The 21,465-nt window shown below is 35.9% G+C and overlaps 1 protein-coding gene across 3 annotated transcripts in view; it reads left to right on the top strand.

Annotated features, from left to right (window-relative positions):
• l(2)k05819 (transmembrane protein 94-like protein l(2)k05819) overlaps window positions 1-21,465 on the top strand; it is a 73,244-nt gene that overhangs the window by 11,418 nt on the left and 40,361 nt on the right. For all 3 annotated transcript variants that reach the window (XM_071588664.1, XM_071588665.1, XM_071588666.1), the window contains exons 6-11: window positions 5,416-5,673; window positions 8,851-9,057; window positions 11,376-11,543; window positions 14,411-14,514; window positions 14,736-14,869; window positions 16,229-16,472. In XM_071588664.1, the coding sequence (XP_071444765.1) occupies window positions 5,416-5,673; window positions 8,851-9,057; window positions 11,376-11,543; window positions 14,411-14,514; window positions 14,736-14,869; window positions 16,229-16,472 (1,115 nt within the window). The remainder of the gene's footprint in view (window positions 1-5,415; window positions 5,674-8,850; window positions 9,058-11,375; window positions 11,544-14,410; window positions 14,515-14,735; window positions 14,870-16,228; window positions 16,473-21,465) is intronic.

Genomic DNA, 21,465 nt, shown 5'->3' with positions numbered 1-21,465 from the left:
ACTGAGGGAAGTGTGCAATGCTATAACATTGGCTGATTAAGACTTGGTCTAGTCATAAACCAAATCACACATTAGAAATGGTTATAGTTATAAAGTTGGTCACGCTTGTTCTCAAATGTGTACTGCTGACAGTACTTAATGGAAATGGTGTGAAATTACCTACCCACATTGAAATTCTGTTTCATATTAAATTATCAAAGTTGAGTAACATTGCACATGGAAAGAGGTTGGTTGGTTGACCTCCATACCTCTGCTGTGGTGCTTTCATCTCCCTGTTAGAACATGACCGGGAGGTTAGGCAAGTACATGTACGTTGGTTGACACAATCAGTTGACCATAATGTCTAAGTGCCCATTTCTCCTGTGTTGGGCACCCCACCCTTGATAAGTTATTTTTGTGTGGCAATAGTACATATTCACACATCAGAAAAATTATTAAAATTTCACATAAGACTCAGACGCAGCATTTTTATGCCTTGTAGTGCATCATTGGGTAGATATTTCTGAAACTGTATGTATTTCAATACTCAGTTCTAAGTAGTGAAATAAACTACTCAACTCAATGATGAAAAAGCTGTTAGTGCAATTAACATGTAAATTTTGAACCATAATTAAATTCAATATATGTGCAACCACATGTATTGGGTGTGTTTTGCCATATGGTGGCTATTTGCCCCGCGTAAAAATTCTGTATCCATCTGTTTTCCAGTTACCTTCTCCAACTGAAGTCTTCTTCACTGTCTGTATGACATTTCATTATTTTGTGAGAATTTTATTGAGCTTTATCTTATGTAAAAATGTAACAGTGTGTATTTTTTTATCAGTGTGCGCACTAATGATTGCAGACCCAAATTGGTTTTGTCACTCCTAGGCTCCAATACAGTTCAAGTAATCCAGGGTAAGAAGTTTGTGACTGGGATAAGTATCAGTCAAAGTCATCCAAGAATATGGAATGATTCCATGCTGAGTAATGCATTAGTAGTATTTTTTCCATCAGGCATATGGTAAAGTAAAGTTATGAATTTAATCCTGCATAGAAGCCTGGGAAGTGATGATTTGATGGTTAATTTGGTGATCACTTGTACCACAGTGTTAACTCTTCCATAAAAATGATCAAGTTCAGTTAATTATAATAATATTCATTCATAGACAGAATTTCCCATTGTTCAAAAGTTATATCAAATACTTCAAAATACTTTATCAAACCATCAATATTAAAGAAAATATAGTAACAATTTTCCACCAGATAAGTTTAATAGTATGACCGGGTTTTGGATGTATTACATTATCTTCGGGTGAAGATGAATGAATGAGAAGATAATGTAATACATCACAACCCAGTCATGCTATTAAACGTATCTAGTGGAAAATTGTTACTATCTTTTCTTTATTATGTTTGGTCTCCATCACATCACGTCTGAAACTGCTCAATTTTTTTACTCAAACCATAAATACCTATAAAAAAACCAAGACTCAAAGCACACTAATAATAAAGGAACAGTTAAAACGCTGTCACAGATGGCAACTGCATAGATTATATCAAAGCACAGTAAATCCAAGTGAACACAAAACAAATTACCAAAGACTTTTTAAGTTTCCTCGTAGTGTTCTAATGGTGTTGAGAAGATGATGACATCCTTATCCAAATAAATGGTTTCACTCATGATTCTGTAAAAGAATATATAAGAAGTGAACTATGAATAATTTTAATAGATAAATAAATTGTGTGTATGAATTATTGAAATAGTTATGTGAAATGTTTTGAAAGAATAGATCAAATGCAACATTTATTTTTTGAAATAATGGATAGGAATAAAGATGCATGATTATTTCAATCACTGTTTAATCCGACAGTATTTTTTCATGAACAAGTTAAATACCCACTTATTTTCTGAAAATTAAGTTTTGGTAACCTGTGAATTCAAGATAACTTTTAGTTATCTGCTTGCACATCCTCAATATTAATAGATAATTGGCACTTTACTATTTGTGATCACACTTAAATAAAGCAGTTAACATCAGTGGTTTTCCGGCATTATTTAGTGAAATCTTTATGCCGTCAAAATCACACCATTTCATTTTTCTCATGAGGGTAGAGAATAAAAACTTTGCTGTACGTAGCAAAGTTTTTTCTCTACCCTCATCATGGAGGAATTCCACCCAGTCAAGCTTGAAACTGTTGTTCATTTTTTCTCAATCAATTTTGTCCATTATGACATCATTACATATGATACCTGTAAATGAGTGGAACTGGTTGTAAAACAAATAACAGTAATTGTGCCTTTATTACAAGGCTAATTTTTTTGTCATTTTGATAATCATTATTGAATGTTTTATTAAATGTTTGGAAGCTACCACCACATAGCTAAGCCGCAATATATTTATAAAAAAACATAATGATGCAGACTGAACAAGAATTCTATAAGCCACTAATCCTAGCACTGCCATTTTCCCAATATGCTTCAGGTGATGGGTGAGCCAAGGCTTGCTTTATTTTTTACATGGGATTAAGAAAAAATTGTATTCTTTTTAGTGCCCCGCCTTCCATTGACCTGTGAGATTACAGCTAACATTTTCTTGTTGAGGGGATCATTTAAAAGCTCATTATTAATGGTGGATAAAGATCATGTCATTGCAACCTTTGATTAAAATTTAGAATTGTATTGCTATGAAGGGAGGAGAACCTTAACTACTTTCGCTTGTAAATTTTGCCTTATTCAAAATAAAACTTTCCTATGAAAAATTTGTGCATTCTCCTGTGCAGATGTTTTGGTAATTTTGAACTTGGGAGTATGTAACTTCTTTTCAATGAGATGACATCTGCAGTCCAATTTCTTTGTCATCATTATCATCAGTATTTCAATCCCAGGATTGGTTTACTGCAGCTGTCCATTCTACTCAATTTAATGTCAATTCCCTCAATCCCTGATAGCTTCTTTGTTTTACGTCCTTCTTAATTTGTCCTACTTACATGTCGTTTGGTCTTCCCCGTGGCATCTTCCCTTCTATTTTTCCTTTATTATATCCCTAATCAATCCATTGTGCCTTAATGTTTGTCCAATCCATCTATTTCTTCTTTGCAATAGAGTTCTCCTTATGGTCCTATACTCTTCTGCTCTTCTATATACTTCCGTGTTCCTTACTTTGTCTGTCCATTTAATCTTCAGCATTCTCCTCCTGCAACATATTTTAAAGGCTTCTATTCTTCGCTGGTCCACTTTTCCAGTGTTCCAAGTCTTGGAACCATAAAGCACCATGCTCCACACGAAAGTCTTCACGAATTGCTTCCTTGTTTCCAGCCATAGGTTCTTTGAACATAGGAATTGCCTCTTGTTCTCTTGTAGGAATGCGTTCTTAGCTTGGGCTATTCTTTGCTTGATGTTGGTTGAACTTCTTTCATCCCATTTCATGTTATGATGCTGCCCAGGCACATGAAGGATTCTACTTGCTCTAGTTTCACCCCTCGAACAATGATACCTGCATTCAGCTTCTCTCTTCCACACACAAGGATTTTAGTTTTCTTCTTGTTGATGTTCATATTATATTCCCCCAGTACTTGTCCATAGTACTTCCATAGTTTCTTGCAGGTCCTCTTGCGTTTCCTCCTCTACTGCGGTGTCATCTGCTAATCGGAGCATGTTGATTTCATCTCCATTTACCTTGACTCCTCTGATACCCTATTCTTGTGTTTCTTTTATTGCCTCTTCCAGCTATACATTGAATATTGCTGGTGAGAGGTTGCATCCTTGTCTTACTCCCTTTTTCATTTTGGCTTCTATTTTTCTTCCATTTTTTATTTGCGTTGTTGTAACCTGATTCTTGTAGAAGTTATGGATAATTCTTTTGTCCTTTTAGTCCAATCCAAGCGCTTGTAGTATCTTGAACATCATGTTCCATTTGACTTAGTATCGTTCACTTTAACCCCGAGTGCCTTGATTATTCCTCCGTTTATTTTGTCAACCCCTGTTGCCTGGTTGTTTTTCAGGTCTGTCACGGCTCTGTCTAAGTTGCTTCTTAATATCTGCGGACCCCGATTGTCTTTACCTATCATGCTTTCATCTTTAATTAAGCCATCTTCTAGGGGCTTGGGAGCTTGATAGAGTACTTCAATGTATTCTTTCCATCTATTCCCAATGCTGTCATCATCTATTAGTATTTTTCCATCAGCGGCTCAATGTTTTTCGATTTTATTTTTCTTTCTCTGAATCGCCTCTTCACTAGTTTATAAGCCATCTCACTATTTTCCTTTTTTATGTTGTCATTAATTTCCTTGCAGCAGCTTTCTATCCATTTTTCCTTTGCCTTCTTGTACTCTCGTAGAACTGGTTCCGCAACTTTTTGTAGAGGTCTTCTTCACTCTCATTTCTTGGATTCTTGTATTTTCTTCTATGTATGTATAGTCTATGAGACCTTATTTCAGCTGTTGTCAATGGTTTCTTAGATATTTCTGCCTTAATCACAAGGAGCTCAGTTGCAGCTTTGGTAATTATATTCTTCAATTTTCTTTTTCTATCGACCGTCCGGGCTGGTATTTTCATTATTTCCTTCTACTCCCTTTTCGATGGCCGCGGTGATTTTTTCTCTTGCGCTCTTTTCTCCCAGTATCTTTGTGTTCCATCTGGGTTGTTGTGTCTCTTTCTTCATCTTGTATCGCAGTCTGCTGTCTATGATCACCAGGTTGTCATCGCTATTTATATCTGGGCCGGGGTAGCTCTTAAACTTCGTAACTTGGTTCTTGTATCTCTTCCTGACAAAGATGTTGTCAATTTGGTATTGTGCCTTGTCTGCAGGCATCTTCCATGTGTATATTCTTCTCAGAAGTTGATCGAAGATGGTATTTTCCACTACCAGGTTTTTCTTGTTGCAGAATTCTGTCTCTCTCCCACGTCCTTTCATTTTCCCAATCCTAAGTATCCCACGCTACTACAGTTGTGGCAGCTAAAGTCAGGTTAAGCCACTCGGTCTGTGACACCGGTGCCTAATGGTGAAACTGCTGCCTTTCACAAAAGGTTCAGGGATCTATTTTTCTTGTTGCCTCATTTCAAAATACCATTGTAGTATTTTTTCTGTGAATTTGTGGTTGCCTCATCCCAAAAAACCATTGACAAATTTTTGCCGGAACAGAATCGAACCAGCGACCTTCGGCCCCACAGGTAGACACCTGGTCTACCTGTGGTCTACCCCGGTCCTCTTCTCTACTATAGCACATGCTTAAATTATATTAATGGAATTTCCATGGATCAAATATACTCGCAGAAAGTTTTGGATTGTCTCTATTGAACATTTTTACATGTTTGTAATTCCATTTTTCCCCTGTTCACTAGTGATTAGCTGTTAAAATACCCTCAAGTTGGGGAAGGATTTCTCTTACCACAAAAAGCTTTCATTTCATCCAATCCTGAACTTTCTCCCTTAGGACAAAGAAGGCAGTGTGCTGCATGCTGGAGAAGTCTACTCTCCTCCACTACACGAGCAAGTACGAGAGGTTTTCAGCGTTCCAAAAGCAAGAACGCCACTACCAAATGCCTGCCATGCCTTACAGGAGACCCCATACCTCAAGAACCTGCATACAGCTCTGAATGGGGCTCTAAGTCGACCAGCCTCATGCCAAAAGAGGGGACTCCATCTTCTCATGGTCACTTGCATAGAACAGGCAGCCGTGCCCACACTCTTGGTATGTTATGCATGTGGCACCATATTGAAAGAATATTTCAAATTAACTATCTCATTACTATGTGCATCCACAATTCATCACTCCTGTTTTTGTGAGAAAAATGTGAAGATGTTCTTATAATCATTTCATTGTGGAAAGGTAGTTCAACTGATCATAATTTCATAGTTTATTTATAAGTATGTTGTTGTGCATATAAATAAATTTTGAAATTTTACATAGCTTATTTATCTTTTCACATCAATGTGGAATTTCACAATGTCAAAGCTTCTACCATCAACTCTATTCTTATAACCACACTTATCCCTCATTTATCTGACCCTACCATTTTCATCTTCCTTCATGTTCTATAAAAGAAGAATCACTCTTTCTTTGCTGGTGATAATATCCCAATCTAATCTAATGGGTCTGCTACTAGATGTTATTTTTTAAATCTAATTTAATGTCTATTATTATAATAACCTCATCACCCTTGCAATTCCCAGTACTCAAGCATCCATTGTTCAGGGCTGTTAACTTTTCTATTTCTTTTTCATCCATATTACTTGGAGTTCCACTTTGTCAAAGTAATCGATGACACATTCGCTTTTGTGGAATATTCTTCTCTCTGTAGTGGTTGGAAGGTATATTTTGGTAGAGGAGGTGAAGAGATGAGAATAGACAGTTGTAGATATAGCGAGATGGACTTTCTTCGATATGGTGAGTGGTTGATTTTTCAGGTGCACATTCTTCCTTCTACATGTCAAGTGATCATTCACAGTGGAATTTGGTATAAACAAACATCGATTCTTTTTTAACAAGTGAAGAGCAATGAAGGATGTATATCCATGGTAGGATCATTAAGTTCAGTTCAAGTTGCCATCCAGGAGTCCTCATGGTGGTAGCATTGACCATTGCTTTTAGAGACCTATTGGCCCAATGACCAATGCTGGCCCATGTGTCATACCCAGCAGTGGGAGAGGCAGGGCTTCCACAGTTTTCTCGTCACAAAATCCTCACAATGTGAAATCAACTACTGCAGAAGAAGCAGAAGAGAACCGAATTAGTTAGAATATGGACTTGGAATGCTGGGACAATGTTGATGACTGGAAAGTTATAAAATATGTATAAAGTAAGAGGAAGCAAGAGGAAGTATAGATATTTTAGGGATGTGCAAAATGAGGTGGAAGGATGGTGAGAATTACTGGAGTGATAGTTATAGGGTAATACAAGGCCTGTCCCAAAAGTAGTATGACATTTTTTCCTGGATAGATGGACGGATGGGTGGTGGTTTCTATGGCTGGGTTCAAGTGAGGGGAGTCTCAGGAAAGGCTGGAGGCCAGTGGCAGTTGGCTCCCAGCCTGTGTGGAGTGTGGATGGTTTGTTTGCCAAACCTCCATAAAATGATCTCGTTATACTTTCATGAACCGCCCATTGGAACAGCACTATGCCGTCAAATTTCTTGTGAAACTAGCTAAAAATGGGAAAGAGACTCATGACATGCTCAAGGCAGCCTATGGGGATAATGCCATGGGTAGATCGGGTGTTTTTGAGTGGCACGAGTTGTTTTGGGAGATTGTGGAAGATGTTGAAGATGCCAAACGTTCAGGATGCCCTTTGACCTCAAAAAGTGATGAAAATCTTGCTAGAGTGAAGGCTTTGTTGGACAGAGATGGTAGATTAAGTGTTTGCATGGTTTCTGATGAACTTGGCATCCCTAAAAGTAATGTGCATTTGCTTATGACTGAAAACATGGGTATGAGAAGGGTGTGTGCGAAGTTGGTGCCGCGAGTGCTATCGGATGAACAAAAGGAAACTTGCACATGGATCTGCCAAGAGCTACTTGACTATATGAGTAAGGATCTAAATGTTTTAGACAAAGCCCCAGCAGACTTCTTTATCTTCTCCCATGCCACATCCATGCTGAAAGGATGTCATCACAGCTTGGTGGAAGTGTTGCTGTCGCAGCGGGCACTTGGCAACATAAGGAGCATCGAGAGGTAGGATAATTAGGAATAATTAGGCCGAAATACCCAGGAACATTATATATATATAAATATATATAAATATATATATGTATATATATATATATATATATATATATAAATATATATATATAAATATATATATATATATATTAATACATATATATATATATATATATATATATATATATATATATATAAATATATATATATATAAATATATATATATATATATATATTAATACATATATATATATATATATATATATATATATATATATATATATATATATATATATATATATATATATATATATATATATATATATTCTCCCCAAAACAAGGCACATCACATTGTACAAAAATAAGATATCACTTACGTTCTACGATGAGAGAGAGGGAGAGAGAGATGAGGAAGTGAGAAACGCGGGCACAGTGAACGTGTCCCCTGGCGGAGCCTCCGTTTCTCGAGGACGGATGGGGGAGGGTCTGATTGTCTAGCCGAAGTCAAGGCAAGCATAACAAGCCTCGTGCTAGACGCGGTCACGACATGCGTGGCCCAACTGACCCTGATGCCTTGCCAACAGCCGAATTTATTCCCGCTCCTGGGCATTACCCTTGTCCTCTGACACGCGCAGCCAGGAGTCATACTCAGGGAAGCAAGGCTTTTCTGGCCCACGTCACCAGCCCTCGGTAGTGATAACGGAAACTAGTCATGCCCCTGAGGAGTCATGCCCGGTATCTAGTTTCCACGAATTAGATGGTGCGTAAGGTGCCTATCACGAGGGTATCGCGAATGCATGCCCTCGACATTGCAACAGGCCATGACGAGGGAGTTTGGTATTAGACTTTTGATAAATATCCTTAGTCTGCAAAAGATGCTAGCAGTAGCACACCCTTGATATGCAACTTGAAAAAAGTTTATGCTGGGCAAATTGTATTGCTCTAATAGTGAGTATCTTATTAATACTAGATTGTTGTAACCATTGTATATTTTATTCATATTGTATGCATCTAAATATGTTTGTATTTTTTTACTCTCTTATTCTTCTTGTAATTTTTGACAGGGATGAATAAATCCCATCATTGTAATTATTATATTGTGATCAAGAATGCAATATCTGTAAATTCCCAAATACTGAAAATTCAAATATGACTCCACCAGTTTTTCCATGTGAAAATTGTCTATATTTGAATGATTTAACTCTCTTTTCAGGTTTCTGTGATATTTATCTGTGTACTGAGGCATCTCTATCTTGCGCAGTGGGTTGGTGCTGGTCACTGGACTGAAATGTTTCTCCTACTGCCTGCCTCTGTTTCACTCCCTCTGCTTCCAATTGTATTCCCTACATTTTGGCTGTTCCTCAATGCACTTGGAATGGCACGCATCCAAGCACTCTTTCAATCCACAAATCAGTGCTGTGTGAGTACTCCTGTTCTTATGATGAAAATTTGTTGACCGGCTAACAGGAATAAAAATAATATAATTATTTTCAGTATGCAATTGCCATTATGCAGTTAAAATTACCTTCATATACTGTGCAAACTTAGCTTCAGAAATTTCCCTTTTCAACATTAAAAATCTATGTAGCATGTTTTTCATTGAAGTAACTCTTATTAAACTATTTAAAATTCAATCGCAACTTTGACTGGTTGATAAGATTGAGCATTATTTTTTTTCTGTTGTTTAAAAAATCACATTGCTGGGGTTTATACATAAACTGCATTGGAGTCCTCTCCACTTTTGAACTTGAGACCTTCTTGTCATCAATTCTTGAATATTTCAATTAATGCATATATATTGAGCACTGAATTGACGATATTGAAGAGAAACATTGTACGTGATCTATTGTGATAAAACTACTATTTGTTTTATGGGAATATTGTATCTTACTTTTCATTTGTAACATTAATTAATTGTTATTTGGGATTGGCATTCAGAGTACAAATTCTATGCTCAGGTATCTCTGTGCCAGAACGCAGAGTGAGAATAATTATTATGAGTCAAATCTATTTTTGACATAGGTATGCAATTAAATAACAACAGAATCTCGACAACTTTTGGGTCTATTGCAAGAAAAGTATCCTTCAAAAATAGCATAAGCACAAGCAATATGTGGTGTTTGGCTCTATAAAATTGTGACATTTTTTTCATTTCTTCATAACTATGAATATTTTAATTCTGGCACTATTAGGAGAAATTGAAGACTCTGGGAAATATGTGCTAATAATCCTCTTTCAGTTGGTTTGATTAGGTATAGGATTAAAATTATAGCATGCTACTCTGCTAGAGAGTAGCTTTTTATAACTTGGAGAGTACCCTGGAGTAATAGAATATTAAAACATTTCTTTTTCGTATAATTGGCTCACTAGATCAGCAAACCCAAGTGCCATGGACTTCACATAGAAGACATCTAATGCTTACGTTCGTATATTTCTAGTGGCCCCAACATTTTCTGAATGACAGATTTCATCAAAAGTGTTTTATTTTGAATTATTATTTTAGCGGATTATAATTATTTACTTCTGAGATTGCCAATTATATAAAACTTTGGATTGATGGCACAGTGGTCATTTTACAGCACAATAGTATGAGAGCGTTCCAGAAAGTAATCCCTATTTGATCATAGATAGTTTAAGGGTCAACACATGCCACACTAGAGAAATTATCCATCTTCGGTCACATGTTGGCTTGACCCATGGTAATTTTTATGGTTTATTCAATGAATTTGACCATTTTCTGTGCTTATTTTAAATGACAATGAAAATTGACAATCCTACGTGGCATATGAAGTGTGCTCTACGTTCTGAATTCTATAACAGTGAATTCAAAAGAAATTCACCATCAAATTACAGCAGTCTACTGTGATAAGGTTGTTGATGAATCATTAGATGTAGGGTTTGGAAGTTTAATTCTGTGGGAAAAATGCGTGTGGTGAACAGCACCCATCTATTTGTCCATCCCTCATCACATAAGACCATGATTACTCAAACTTGAAGAACTTGAAACTTCACGAACTCATGAATATGAATGCATCAATTAAAGAACTTCTTGAACATTTCCCTGTAATTTTTTCAATCACTGCTTCATGTTTACATTAAGTACCGCATGGGTACAGACACAAATGCATACAGATACCATGAAAGTGACAGTATTAACATTTATGATGCATTTTACATAAGAAGGTAATTAAAGTGTGTGCCATATTGTGACAACCATTTAATATGTTTTGTACACCTGAAAACATATGCTAGTCGCATGAGTGGCATCATTCATGGCCCGCATCAAACCATGAAAGCCATGTTGCAAGGCACAACAAATACTGTGGAACTCAACAGAAGCTGCATGGATCCATCTGAAGCGTGAAACACTTATTGAAGAGTCTGGTGACAGAGGTCTATATGGTGATGGTATTAAAAAGATCTCCACAAGACATGACAAATGTTTAAACAGTGATGATGATTATGCTGAAAAGAGAGCATTAGTACAAATATTTTAATTCCAAAAAATTATTTGTTTTTGTTTTAATTATAAAAAAAACAGGTCTTACTTTCTGGGCAACCCTCATTTTTGAATGGTTCTGTTAGGATTTAATTGCAAAGCGAAGAGATTTGTGACTCAATTAAGTTTAGTGTTCAGGTAGTCATTGCCAGTATAAGGTAGCAGAGTACATGTGTGTTCCATCTCAGATTGTTTTCAAAATATCTAATAAGGTGCTGCCCTCTTTTTATGTCTTCCAGCCTGTTCCCCTGGATCCATTTGATGAAACTGATTTGAGTGAGCCAACCCATCCAGCTATTGAAATCTCCTGGAGAGAAGTTCATAGTTGCCTGATGGACGTGATAGGAGGCAAGGGAAAGGTCCTCTCCCGAACAGCCAATCTTCTTCATGTTCTTGGTTCAGTAACGGTGAGTTATTTACCACTTTCCATTACTGCTCCTGGATCATTTATTTTGCACCCATTGTCATAAACTTTTAATTTTTTTAATATTCCATGAATGCTTACCATGATATTACCTTTGTAGTGATTATTAGCCTATTACTGTACCATAGAGCCTGAATGCATTAATAACTGCCGTTGAACAGGCTATTGTCAGGTTCAATTGCAGAAAGAGGGAGGCAAAAAACCAAGCTTCCTCACCGATGATAGCCTTCCCTTATTCAAATCCAAGGTAATTTATTATGATGATTAAAATCAAATAAATAAATTCTTAATGCTGATGATTTAATCGTCTTAGATTTAAATCCCTCTTAGAAAAAGGCAATACAAATAAGTAGAGCATTAGATAAACTTCCAATTAAGGAAGAACATCATACTAAAATTCTAAGTGATTGAATTAATTATATATTATCATGGGAAGAACACATATCAAAACTAATAAGTAAATTAAGCTCACTCTGCTATGCTATGCGTTTTAGCTTAATCTATGTCCCTGGATGCTTATCAGCATAATTATTATGGGTATATCCACTCTAGGATATCCTCATATCATGGTTAACTAAAACAGATGGAGAAAAGAATTAAATTAAATAATAATGCAGGTTGCATCAAGAACTTCCAAGAAACCAATATATGCTGAACTCCATATTTTGCCTATACCATGCATGTACATAATTGAAACAGTGACCTTTATTTTCAAAAACTATTATTCTTTAAAAAAAATCAGATTTTCATAACAGCAACACATTATCAAATGAACTCATTTATTTAAACAGCCACAGGACATCAGAAAGTCTCAATAGCATCGCATACCAAGGATTCAAACTCTTTCTGGAAAAAAGGAAATTCAAACTTTGTGTGAAAAATATTCTGAAAAAAAAAATTATTTTATAATATTAGTGACGGAATGGAATATAATATGAAATTACTTTCTTCTTCTTCACCGTACTTTATTTTATTTATTTTTTATATTGCATTTCATGTGTACTCTAATTGTGCTATTATTTGTAGTGTGTCTCTTTTGTTTCCCTCCTAATTACTCCATGCAAATGCATTTTGCCTACTGGTAAATAAAACTACTACTGCTATTTACCTTCCACCATTCCTTAACAAGGATATCATTTCTCCCTGCACATACTCTTGGTAGGTGTATGTGGCTGGGTTAACAAAATGCATTACAATATTTCATGTATTGTTTATATGTGATGTGGATGGCATTTTGTATGTGATGTGGAAGTTTGTTTGTATGTGATGTGGAAGTGTCATTGTATATAAGAATATTTTGTCTCTTATCTGTTTTTCTAGTGCGTGTATGTTGTATTTTTCGCTGCAAGAGTGGTCATTGATCAAACTTGACCGTTGCCGCCAGGAAAATTGCCTAGTTGCAACGTAATTCTTAAATATATAAATAATAAATAAATTAACACAAAGGCAAAATTTTCAAGGGCTATAGTTCCTCTTGTCCTTTCCTGTCAGCGTCAATGTTGTTGAGGAATACAAACTTGTTTTGTTTCAAAATGTGGTTTATTCTTTTTGAATCAAAATTTTAAGTTTATCCTGGGGAACTAGTGCATAATTCATGTATTGGTTTGATTTGATTTATTTGGATGATAAATGTCATTGTTCAGTAGAAATATTTGACCAAAATGAAATTTATTTGTTGAAGGCAGTCCACAAGAATCACCCAACTCCTGCCCAATATCCTCTGTGATGTCTGGAGCAAACTGACCTGTTTCATTCATGAATCTTATATTGCTTAATTCTATAACCCCTTTCTGTTACTGTTTTACAGAAAAATTGTGATGATGCTCTGATGAAAAATACTGTAACTCCAGGAAAAAAAGAAATATTTCCTGGCAAACACCTCTGAAGGATGGAAAATCCAGTGAAAATGTTTGCTTTACCTATTTATATTTTTATATTAAAATTTCCAAAAGGCAAAGTCATTGTAAATGAGAACAAACATTTTTTTCCCTAACCAATGCCATTAAGTTCCACCATTTTTTTGTTTTAAACAATTTAGTGTGCATGGGGGCAGCTGTGTAATGACTTTTTATCAGTAAACTGAAAGTCTAAAATTGTAAACATTTGTGTAGCAATGAGCGAGTTATGAGTTGGTGAGCATTGAGGCAACTACATAATGATTTTCTGGCCCTGGTGGTGAAAGGGGTTGTATGCTACCTAGTAGGCAAGGGGTCCAATTCAAATCTAGGTGGGTTCTCCTCCATCTAGGACTTGCGTATTTGTGATTGTCCTTGTTATTTTACAATAAAAAAATCTGTTGCCAAAGGCTGTTTTTGGATTAGTGTCAAATGAATAAATAATGGAGTTTTCTCAGTAAACTATGTAATGTATAGAGCTGTGGTGAGGAATTAAAAAACGTTTTACAGATTTTGCATACAGCAAAATGAATTGATCAATTGGGCATAAATGAAGGAAGACTAGCTTGACAGATTCCAAGTATACAGGATAAATGTAGATAAAATTTCTAGTGCATTTACGCCTATTATGAGAGATTTACACCAAGTAACGCCTGAAACAGCTATGTAAATTAATCAATTGTAAGCTGACATTAAATCAAAGGTAACCCATGATTTCCTTGAGTGGTTCCATGAAGAAAACTAAAATGCTATCTTTATTGTATCAATTCTAAGCCAAATGCTGAATTTTGAAAGTATTTGAATTTTATAAAATCCAAGTTTGCATTTTAAATGGGTTTATTTTAGTTATTTGTCTCCACTTTGGTACTAAGTAAGTGATGTTAATGAACTTATTTTCAGGGAACCCACTGTTTTTATTCCACAGCCTCTAATTTCATTCATATTTTGATTGCAGGCTTTATGCTGCGTGGACAAGAAAGGAATTCTTTCCTGGCCTAACCCCACTGCAGAAAAAGTATTCTTTCTTCGAAGTGCAAAACCTAACTCGAGATCTTCCAGGTATGCTCTTCATTGGCACTCAAATGACTGTAAATTATGTCAACTGTTGCCTCATCCTATTCTGTGGATAAACCACAATAATCTACCCAAAGGTTGGGTTTGATAGGTGAGGGTAGAGCTTACCTGATTACTGAGCCCAGCGTTGTGCGTAAATATAATTGAAATTTTTTCATCTATCCTTAAGTCATGATTTTGACTGTCTGAATTGTTGGGTGTTGTAGTGTCCTGAGCATGAATGCATGCTATAGTGCTCCACCAGCTGCTGGCGGTGATGTTGGACAGCATTACAAGGTTGGAGGTGAAGAAGAAGAAGCTGATGTGAATGATGGTCCTAAGCCAAACTTCCAGCATCCTGGTGAGAAAAGCTTGGTTTTTGTATAAATGCAATCTTGTATATTCTATTGTTTCAGGCTTCACTTCGTGGAATTATTTAATATCCATACTAAAAAGAATCTGTGGAAAAGTACAAGTCTTTCTTTTTAGTATGGATGCAATCTTGTACTCATAGTTTAACGAGTGAAATTTGAAGAAAAAATATTTTGCCACTTTTTGAATTTGAGAAAAAGATCGGTCAATGGATCAGTCATGTCCATGATCCTTTGAACTTGTCTTGGTGTCCAGCATCTTGAAAAATATGGGAAACCTGATAAACTTAGAGAATTTTATTAGGTTGGAAAACTTGTATGATTTTAGCATTTTTTTATGGTAAAAACCTGGAAAAATATTACTTAGGTCTATGTGGTTGCTCCAGGTATTTGATGAAACTCTTTGCAGCTAGGAAGGCTACCGAGAAGACCTCAAGAGACAATTAAAGTAAGGAAAGAGTAAATGACTGCTTTGAAAGTGAAAGAGCTGCAAGTCAAGATGTTTAAATGTGTCAAACCCAAAGAAAGAGAATTTACTCATATTGATGGAGAGGTGATAATGTTGCAAGAGTTTGATTTATTTTTATTTTGTCGATTGCACCATATCAGTCATGAATTCATTTCACTATGTTTTCATTCCCAATTCCCTGCCAGAACTAGCCTGCACCTAACCAGTTTTTGCGTTTTTTAAATTTGTTTTACATGATCTTAAATTTTTTGAAAATTAGAGTTAAAAAAAATCATCTTTCATTGCCTTGAAGAAACTCGAGGCAGGTTTGGCATCTTGCTCCAATGAGCAATACTTCTTATGTTTGGGATTGTTTTCTTTCTTGAGGAACACAGAAATTTAGACATGTAACTTCTTCATATTTTGCTCAATTACTTTTTACCTCTGAAAATTTGCTATTTAATTGGGTGTTTTACTGAAAAAATCACTGAATTTTTGTAAAATAATACTGTGAAATAAGGGAATAACAAAATTAAGATGTGCTTGGACACCTTGACTTGTTGTATTTCCTGTCAGAGTCACATGATCGATCTTATACCATTCCCCTCAATTCCATGGTAAATGTGAGACACATCTTGTTGTTATGGTTAGATGAAGGTATCCCTAAAAATAGTGGTGGCCCGGGATCTCCCATTTGCTCTAAGTTAGAGGATGTAGAAAAGCTTGAACCATTCCTCTTTCATCAGATATTTACTTCAAAGCATGCTATTCATAAGATAATTAATAATATTTCGCTCTGGGTTTGGGAGAAGCTTATTGGGAATGGGCAACCATTTTGCAAAATGAGAATATCCGCAAGAGTTTTCTTTTCTGTGTTTTCTAAGTAGTGTGTGTGACTCAGATTCCAGTGCTTCCCAAACTGTTGCCGAGGTTTTGGACCTAACGCACGACCATGGTAGCCCCTTCCGGTTGCAATTTGATGACCAGTCCTGGCGGCGCCACTTGAGCTCCTTAAAGCCTCTAGGCTTGGCGATCCTTCTGAACACATGTAACATGGACACACAAGAACACTATGCACGCTTTTGCTCTCACGTGACCTGTGAAGCAATGTACAACGAGGACCTTGTGCCAGTCACTAATCGGAGGTTTGCCTGTCATTGTTACTCTGGTGAAATTGTTTCCCTACACCTTTTCCTCAAGTTTGATGGGTCTTTTGATGTCGAATGTGCATGAACTTTGAACTTTTTCGATGTATGTTACATCGGTCAGGAGTCTCTTTATTATTTTCTCTTAAAATTAATGGGAAACTTAATGACTCACTTATTGACTGTGTGCTTTCCTTCTATGATGCTTACTAATTTGTGAAAAATATTTCTAGGTGAGATATTAGTACATGTTTCATGATTTTATGTGTGATGTGTGTTTAAGTGCTTTGTGCTCTCCTTTGGTAAAAACCCATATTCCTGCTTTTCAAGCAATCTTACATTTTCATTCTCTTTACTCATGTTCAAAGATGTGGTGAAAAAAAGTGGTGTATCATTTGCCAATTTTTTTCCTGAAATCATCTTTGAAATTAAAAAAAAAGTATTCATGTTTGATAGGTAAATTTGTATGTGCATGCATAATTTACATGTATCCTACCTACTATCCTGCATTGATTACCGACTAAAATATATATCTCATTGTAATTAAAAAAAAATGAAAAATATTCACTTTATAGGTGATTCACGTACAGACTTATTATGCAGATTTGTTTTTGTTTGTTGCATTTTTTCAGGAGTGGCTTCAGAAGTGCAACAATTTCGGAGTGTAAAAATCATTCGCCTTGACTGGGATCTGGGTTCGAATCCCGGTCATGGCGAATGAATTTTATGCTCTGAAATTGTTGCATTGAAATGCAGATTAGCAGATGACTCTGTTAAAAGTTACTGTTGAGGTATCTCCCGCAGTTTCTTTGGAATTTGGCCTCAGAAAGTCTGAGTTGATGCCAATGATTAATGTCGAATAATGTTGGCAGTCGTATAAGCTAATGCTTTTGAATTAGGGAAGGTTTTGTGGCCCCTTTCACAATTTTTTTAGAATTTCCACTCATCCATACAGAATTTGGTCTGGAGCTAATGTCATAATTTTTATATCTGGTTCTGACAACTCTCAAATCAAAATGTATTGCTCGAAGACAGGTGAAAAGACTTAGGCTCATTGGTGTGGAGAATGATAGAGAGAGGGAGTTGAATTGCAAAGCTGATTACAATTTCTGAATAATACATGAAATTGTTCACTGTAGTTTGTATTTGGAAAAGCTTTGTGACAGTGATTGCATGTCATAGAATAGGATGGACATTGTAGGAAATGCTTGGGATTTCAAACCTGTTTAGGTGGTATTTGCCAAATATATACATCATGAGTGAGCTTCCTTAATTTTGCCCAAGTTTGGGGTATGTAGTACAGATGGCATTCACAGAATTATTTGGATCAATTACTCCATCGTTATTAAGTGAAATCCGGATTTGAATGATTCTGGTCATCTAGATGATTGAATTAGCTCTTATTGCCTATCTAATTGTTATAAACAGTGAATACATTTAGCCTAAGCATGTGAAATTCACACATCCGTGGTTACTACTTGAAATCAACTTTCTTTGCATATTATTACCTTGTAAGGTATTATGCATATTATTATCTTGTAAGAATAAAAAGAGGGAATATTTGTTGCTTGAGAATAGACGAAGAGAAATAAGTCGATATGAATGATTTTCTCATAGCTAAAGAAATATTGTGGTAAGGAGGAATAAGTGATGAAGAATGGTAATGTACAGATGACAATTTAAGTTAATTATGATGGGCACTTATGGTGACAACTGGAATTTACTAGCCTAAAATAGAGTATATTTGCAAAAATGTCAAATTTAACAGCAAGCATATTAGCCTTGGTCCTCTCACCTTGCCATAATAACATGAATTGCCAGTGGGCTCAGTACTAGACTTAATTTTTTTTTAAATTTCAATCCAAATGGTTAATTTTTCTTCTACTTTTCAGTGTAACCATACTAGAGAATGTATGATAATATCATTCTTGTACCAGTTTCACTTAAAGCTCTCCTCTGGTTTGACACCTCACATTTTTCAATTTTCATTTTGATGAACTCATTCAATCTTGTCATCCTGTCAAAAGAAGCAAAAGATTCTCCTGAGAAGTGTGCCTCTTGAAGTAATGCCACTGCATATCAATCCCACACTATCTTCTGCTCACTCATTTATGTTTCATCACCACTGCTGCAAATTTAAAACTAAAAGCCTGAGCTGAGGACACCACAGAGTCTTAAAAATCCACTCACAACTTTTGGTTGATATTTCAACCGAAGCATTTGCATGGTAACAAAAACAGAGAGTAAGGCACTTTTCACAGACTCACATATCTGCTGAGTGGGAGCCGGCCTATTATTTTTTATGTTTGCCAGATTGCCTTTATTTTTCCAAGTTAGGTCTTTTAGAATGATGACATTTTAATCAGCAGCAGGTTTTAATTTTTAGTCCAAAAATCTCATTCTGGAACAGAAAATATTTTCAGCCATATGGGTTCTCATATATTTCATCATCCAAATAACAGCGTTGTTAACTTACCTTTGATTTCAGTTTAGTTTAACTTTTTTATGCTTTCATTTTATATTGTTATATTATTTTATTATTGTTTTCATTAGATCACCTATGCAAGTAATGCAGTAGTTTCCTGATGCTTATCGAACTACCTTCAATGGCAAGGGGAATTATTAGGCTTTTATTGCTAAAGGATATTTGGACACGTGACTCATATTCAAAACTCACAAATGCTGTTGCAAAATTTTTAATTCTGAATTTGAAGATTCCCAAAAAAAAATAAAGAAACTTTTAGATGCAGATGGTTTTCCAGCAAAGTGGGCCTGTATGGTTTTATTTTCCTGGGCATGATGTACCTTTTTTTATATTAATATACATGCACTCCTTACTGGGATTAATTGAGCAGAAATTTATGGATGGTTTGCCTAAGATTGGGTGATGGGATCAATAATCATTTACATTGCTTGGAGTTTTATTGGGAGGTGTGAACATTTTGGTGGGTTATCTTCTGTTACATGCTCCTTTTCCTTACGGTATTGAATACGGTTGTTTGTAAAAAAAATTAATCGGACCCCTTACACAAATATTTTTGGCATTTTTTTATGTCAATGAGAAATGAAGCAGAGGAATTCACTTTGCCATCTTCTATATATATTCACTTGACTTTTTTCAGGCAAAAGCACTCAGATTTTGATGAGTGTGATTTTATTTGAATTGTTTGGGTGGTTCTCATTGATTTTGGTCATGAAACCTAACCCAGTATTTAAATGCTATATATGAACCTTATGAAGTGGAATGGATTTCAATAAATGGCATCTTCAAATTTTTATTTTAGTAAGGAGAATACATATTTCTTTTGACATAGAGATTACAGCCCCTTATTTCAACAACTCCATGTTGTATCATTCCCAAAATTGATGGGAGGGTGGAAGTCAGTGCCAAATGAAGAAGAATTTTGTGATTGCCAGTGTATTATCTGAGTCAAGTTCTGGAGATTTTTTAATTTCAGTGTTTCAAAGTATAACTCATCCCCTGCCCTCAGTGCCCTGAGGGGGATGCACAAATTGGGACTTCTAAACATTAGAAAAAATGAATTTGACTTGGTGGAGAACTTGAGGGAACTTGATCACTTCTTAGCAAATAATAATGCACTGTATTATCATTGAGAAAGATTTGTATTGACCTAGGTGTCCACCTTACTTCGTCATCATCATAATATTGATAGGTACAAGCTTGCATAGTTTCTTCCAAGACGGAAAGGGGGAGGTTGAGGATTGTTTGGAGGGGAAGGAAATGGGCAGGAGGGAGGTAAATGGAAAGGGAAGGAAGCAAGTAAGGTTTGACAGAAATTGCAAGGTATATATAAAGTCCATAGTTGGGGCCCCGCTGCACGTGATCATCTGAGAGCCAGGGTTGGGGGGAAGGGGTAGGCTGGGAATTCATGCCATAGTGTGAAGTTGTCATCAGTGAATGAGGGTTAGACTGCCCTGAATGGCTGCCCTTCAGCACTTCGTCCTTAGTGGTGGATCCTGGCTAGTATAGTTGGCGTTGGAGGTTGCAGAGGGCAACACATTCACTGGGGAACACAATGTTGATGAGGGGAGAGCATGAATTAAATTGTGTGTCAATTGAGAGAGGGGGTTTTCTTTTTCCCTTATTGGATTATTTCAACTTGCTTTAGCACATCTAACCTCTTGCCTTTACATTGTAGGTGCAAAAATTTAAAATAAAAAAACCAGGTGTGGTTGGACTAAGTTAAAACCTATGCTGAAATAAATTTTACTCACAGTGGAACAGTGTATTATTAAATGCCATGAATTGATCGTGTTTGCCTATCCACAATATCACACCCATACACGAGTAGTACTATAACAACTCATTAAATTCAAAAATCATTTGCCTTGACTTTTTACACTCTGAAATTGTTGCATTGAAATGCATATTAGCGAATGACTTCATCAAAAAGTTATTGTTGCGGCATCTCCTTCAGTTTCTTGGAATTCATTTTACTATTGCTGTAGGACCTGAACAAAATTTTGTCATGAAATGTTCATATGACAACCCTAATAATATTCATTTTGGTTACCTGGTGATTTTTGCCCAATATTGCCAATTAATTTTTTTGGCAACAGAGTTTGCACTGAGTGCAAGATTTTTCTCAGATATCTATTCGTTCCAATGTCTAGGTTATCAAGAGACCTACAGCTATTTTAACAACAAATAACTCGAGTTTGGACCTAAATATTCCAGTTGAAAATTTTCGTTTGGCAATCATTAATAAGCTGCATACAACAATTCCATTGGGGAAGACAACAGGCAGCTAAGAAGCAAGCTGACACAATACATGGGACAACCCTCGAAAACCAAACCGAAATTTCATCCTCAATTTCCCAACTCCCTGATTTCATTCTTGCATAAATTACCTGCATTTTTTTAAATGGCATGTATGACCTTAGAAGTTGTACACTTCCTACCAAATCAGTGGCACTATTCACTGTAACAGTGATGTTATTCAATGCACAAAGTTGATATTGCTTGCATGGA

Source organism: Hetaerina americana, unplaced genomic scaffold, assembly GCF_022747635.1.
Source record: "Hetaerina americana unplaced genomic scaffold, ioHetAmer1.1.p SCAF_3, whole genome shotgun sequence".
Lineage (NCBI taxonomy): Eukaryota > Metazoa > Arthropoda > Insecta > Odonata > Calopterygidae > Hetaerina > Hetaerina americana.
Note: the sequence above shows the minus strand (reverse complement) of the source record. Positions and strands in the feature narration are given on the sequence as shown.